General features: G+C 41.0%; 1 protein-coding gene across 1 annotated transcript; it reads right to left on the bottom strand.

The window, feature by feature from the left end:
• Window positions 1-897: 897 nt before the first annotated feature.
• Window positions 898-2,544, bottom strand: LOC134075340 (uncharacterized). The gene is made up of 3 exons (XM_062530853.1): window positions 1,857-2,544; window positions 1,518-1,614; window positions 898-1,407 (listed from the first exon to the last, which is right to left on the bottom strand). The coding sequence occupies exons 1-3, from the start codon at window positions 2,375-2,377 to the stop codon at window positions 1,096-1,098; spliced, it is 930 nt and encodes a 309-aa protein (XP_062386837.1). The 5' UTR covers window positions 2,378-2,544; the 3' UTR covers window positions 898-1,095.
• Between the last annotated feature and the right edge of the window lie 2,458 nt (window positions 2,545-5,002).

Raw genomic sequence — 5,002 nt, 5'->3', positions numbered from 1 at the left:
AATTGTTCATGTTAACATTGCTAAAACAATCTCAACAAATGTGGAATATTAAAACACAATGCTGTATTTATGGAACAGTTATTATTATTGTTATTATTTTTGCAGAACAAAGACTCACAGGCCACAGTAAGGTCATGAACACATGGATGAACGAACAAAGGGAATTTCTTCACAACATTCAAAAACAACAGGAAAACCATCAGGAGCGGGAAGAACAATTTCTGACCAGGTTCTTGGAAGAGAGCAATCGTTCTACAGAGCGTCTGATGACCCAAGTATTTGAAGGCCTGAGGGCTTTAATTCCCCCGCCCCCTCTCCCCCAGTTCCCTGGACCAGCTCCTCGATCACCTTACCACCCAGGAACAGCAACATTTTCAGCTTACCCAGCAGCACATTTCAATCCAGGACCAGCAGCATCTCCATCACACTACCACCCGGGACCAGCAGCATCTTCTGCACACTACCACCCAGGACCAGCAGCATCTTCTGCACACTACCACCCAGGACCAGCAGCATCTTCTGCACACTACCACCCAGGACCAGGAGCATCTCCAGCACTTCCCCCACAAATTATCCCACAGCCCCACAGTGAAAGTGGTGATGGTGACTACACCTTATGTGACCTAGGTTAAATGAGATCACTTGACCGTGAGTGATTTACTCAGTCAAGTGAGTAAGTTTTTTGTTTACACAACCTGTTTGCACTACAATCTTTGGCCAGTCTGTTTCGAATTTTGCACTAATTTTGGCTAGTCTGTTTGGAATTTGCACTACCTCCTTTGGCCAGTCTGTTTTTAGTTTGCGCTGCCTGCCAAAGCCTCTTTCAAAGTGCTGTTGAAATAACAGTATTTTAAAAAGTGCCTTTACAATGTCTTAATTAATTCATTTTGGTAAATAAAAATGCCTTTGTGAAACATTTTGTGCTTTTTTTTTTTTTTTAAATCATCTAAAATTATTACCAGTGCGGAGGGGGTAGTGCATGGCCATGTGCCTTGTCAGTGCTGCCCTTGCTGTGATACAGGTGCCATTTTGCTGAATGTTTACTGGCTGATGAGGTTGAGGATAATTCCTGTTGTGATTAGCAATCTCATTAATCTAGGCAGTGTTTGCATTGTCATGCTGTTGCTGACAGAAATTGTGAAGAGCACAGCATGTAGCTATAATGGTGGGTGTAAATGTGAAGTGGAAGTCTGATCTTTTTAGCAACACCCTCCACCTTGCTTTTAGTATACCGAAGGTGTTTTCCACACCAACCCTGAGTGCACTAAGGTACACATTAAAAGACATCTGTTCCTGTGTCAGTTGTGGAGAAGTCATATAGCCCTTCATCAGCCAGTCCAACAGTGGGTAGGCAGGGTCACCGACAATAAACAGCCTGACATCCTCTCCCTCAATATTCCTCACACCCTGCAGAGTTGGGAAACCAGTTTAGTAGAGAATACTTCATTTGTCCCAAAGGAAATTAAGGAACTGGCAGGTCCGTGGTCAATGAAGGGAATGGAACTAATGATGTTTACCTTAGGCAACAGGTAAGATCTTTCATAGAGATCGGACTGCCGCAAAGCATTGGCATCATGCGCGCTTCCTGGCAATTTGCAACTGATGCTCCTGAAACTGTCAATAGAATTTTTCCTACAAGATATGCAGTTTTTTCGTCTCCAAAATATTGCCTTTACTGTAGCCTATGCATACACTGCATGTTCTTTAATTTCCTTCAGGATCAATAAAGTATCTCTATATTGCAGAACAACTGCGTTCTGATAGCCTAGGCTACTGCAGTAAAAGGCACAATTTTTCCGTATAGGGTAATAATGAATAAAAAGTAATTATGGATGGCTGCAAAATGAAAATCTCACCAATTTGTGTCATCGACAACACCCTGCAGTAGGACATATGAAGGCCAGCCTTTTCGATTAACGAAGTCTCTGTACCCGTCCGAGGGAGGGAGAATGGGGATGTGAGTCCCATCTATTATCCCCATCACTTGAGGTATGCCATAGGTTGCCTCAAACCTCCGCGCAATTCCACATGCCTCTTCCTCAGTGGGAGACCGAATCAGCTGTTTAATTGGTCCCTTCACTATACCCTCGCAGAACATATAAACAAATTTCTTGACCGTGCTTTTATGCATTCCAAATTGGTTGGCTATAACGCGATATTCTGCGCAGCTACCTAATTTGTAGAGTACGACTGCCACTCGCATTGTGAGAGGAATGGGGGCCCTAACGGTTACCTCCTCAGGCGCCATAAAGTCCTCTGTGAGCTCGCACAACTTCATAAAAGACTGGCGTTTCATCCTGAAATTTTGAAGCCACTCATCGTCCGCGAATTCCAATAAGACCACCTTTTCCCACCATTCCTTGTTTCGGACTTTCATCCATAGCCTTCTCGTTGACCTCGGTGGTACAGGTAAAAGGACAGCTCGAACAGCTGTGATGTATTCGTTACTTCTAACCCTCTGCCTCTGCTTTCGGCTGTTCAAAAGCAACAACAGTACAGTTTCGTTTCTTTTCCTTATAATTAGAATGATTATAACAGCGAAAATATAAACTAAAATTCCTCTCACGTCCATCTCGGCGAGCAAAAGCCTAGGCTACTAGCCTACTATATGCGCGTGAAGCTATTCATGGGTTTCATGTATAAAATCAAGCACCTTGATTATCAATGCAGACTGCATGGTGCTTGATTAATACAGCTGTGGAAAGGGACCTGATGAAATGACATGTAAACGCGCGCACCAAAATACTCCTTGCCATGTAAACTTCCACCGATCCGATTGACCAATCCGATTGGTCATTCCGATGCTTGCATGTAAACGTAGCTACTGACCTCACCTTCTCTTCTCTCAACTGCTCTTTCCCTGGTTGAAAACTCTCTGAGCACTTTGTTTCTCAAAGATGTCTTGCCAGATTGCTTACCACCAAGTACAATCACTCTCAGCTCTGAAAGAAACAGGCAAAAGATAAAGAATTAAGGGCCATTCACACCAAGAATGTTAACTATAACGATAACTATGAACAAATACCACTCTCTTTAATATGAATGACGACGTTCACGCATGAACTATAATGATAACGTCATGAAGAACGATATCGTTGTTGATAACTTTCAGAGCAATTCTGGGAATGATAAAAAGCTAACAGCCAATCAGAACCCATCACATTTTAGCCCTACACATTTATAAACACGAGGAGAGACTTTTTTAACGTCGGTCAGTGTGAATGCTTTTATCATTATGACTATATAGTTATGGTTATAATTATTATGACCTGTTACATCTTAAATTCTGTATCAGAGATGTACTTGTGCTGGTAGTAGGAACTGGGCTAGTGTGCAGTAGTCTGAAAGTTGTGGGTTCAATTCCTGGGTTCCACTACTGTACCCTTGAGCAAGGTGCTTAACTTCAACTTGCTCTGGGACAATGTAATCCCTTGCATACTTGACATATTATGTAAGTCACTTTGGGCAATAGTGTAGTTTCCACTTAACTTGTCAAGTGGTACAACCTAACCACTAACCAAACAAGAATGAATTTCAACTCAATGATATAATACAGAAAATGAAGTCGCACATTGTCAATTATTGCACAGAATGCTGGATATTGCTTTCAGGTGATGGGGAAGTTGTTTAAGCAATGTTGCAGGGCAACCACATAACCAGTTCCATGTGCTCTGACTGAATGATCATTTGCCAAGTGATAAGAGTTTCCCATCAAAGGGAATGTGCCAGAACAACAATACTGAGGAACATTGAACAGTGACATTGCTCTGAAAGGTGCATTGTGTCTTAGGACACATACACACCACAAGTTGTTCCAAAGCTAAATTTGTTCCAAAAACATGCAAACTTGTACAGTATATATTAGCCACATTGGGAATAAGCCACAGGACATTTTATGCAAGTTAAAAGAAACTAAACCTTATTAATACCATATGAACTGCACCCGTGTATTAACCCTATAGCTGAATAATATTTGCAAAATCAATGTATAGGCTAAGCTGTGTCTATAGTTGGGATATCCAGTAATATACTGCAAAAACTGCTCGCAATACAATCTAACCAAATGTTATTAATCTTATATCTAGATTCTAGCCTATATTTGTTCCAATCATTTACTAAAACAGTCTAACTGGCACAACACATCACCTAATTAGTGACATCACCTGTGCTTCAGTACAGGTAAAACTAATACATGGTACACTCTGAAGCTGGACTTTCACAGCTCCAACATGTTCACAACTCCAACTGAAAAATGTGTATGCTTTGGTGTTAGACTGCTACCAATTGCCACTACATTGTAACACCTAATTTGAGATTCAACTACATTTTATGGCACAAACTCAGTTTGAAATGATGAAAATACTGGTATGATTCCTTGTGCAAATCCTCCTTAAAAATATAATACATACATAAAAAACAGCGAAGTCTTAGTCAAGCTCAGGACAAACATACTGTAGGCTACATAGGTCATAGGCTATTACCATGTGTCATTACCCTGCGAGTTCTGACCAAACTTCATTACACTACAAAGCCAATAGACTTTGGTGCTTGCAGATCATATGATTTCAAACACAAACAAGTTCCCAATCCGTTGTTTTGACTTCTGTGACTAGACAAGAATCAATATCCTCTGTTGACTGGTTGGATAGAAGTATCTGAAATTGCCACCTAAGTTAACTTGGTGAAACAACACTCTGATTTTGGGTTGATGTTTTCTTACCATGCTGGCTGTGATGTTCCTCTTCAGCTATCATTTCAGTCTTCTTTTCTTTTTTCTCACACATATTTACAGCAAAATGCACATTTAAGAGAGCCTTTCGTACAGGCTCCTTTGTTCTGTTTGAAAATGTTGACCTGATTCTCTGAGAAACCAGACTGACAACATATCTCCGTCCAGCATGGCATCATGATGACTCTCATACACCCCAATGTATTTCCTTGTTGCGCAAATAAGACAAAGTAATTCACAGTAGGCTAACTTTAAAAGGTTAGTGAACACTAT

This window comes from Sardina pilchardus, chromosome 1 (genome assembly GCF_963854185.1).
Source record: "Sardina pilchardus chromosome 1, fSarPil1.1, whole genome shotgun sequence".
In the NCBI taxonomy this organism is placed as follows: domain Eukaryota; kingdom Metazoa; phylum Chordata; class Actinopteri; order Clupeiformes; family Clupeidae; genus Sardina; species Sardina pilchardus.
Note: the sequence above shows the minus strand (reverse complement) of the source record. Positions and strands in the feature narration are given on the sequence as shown.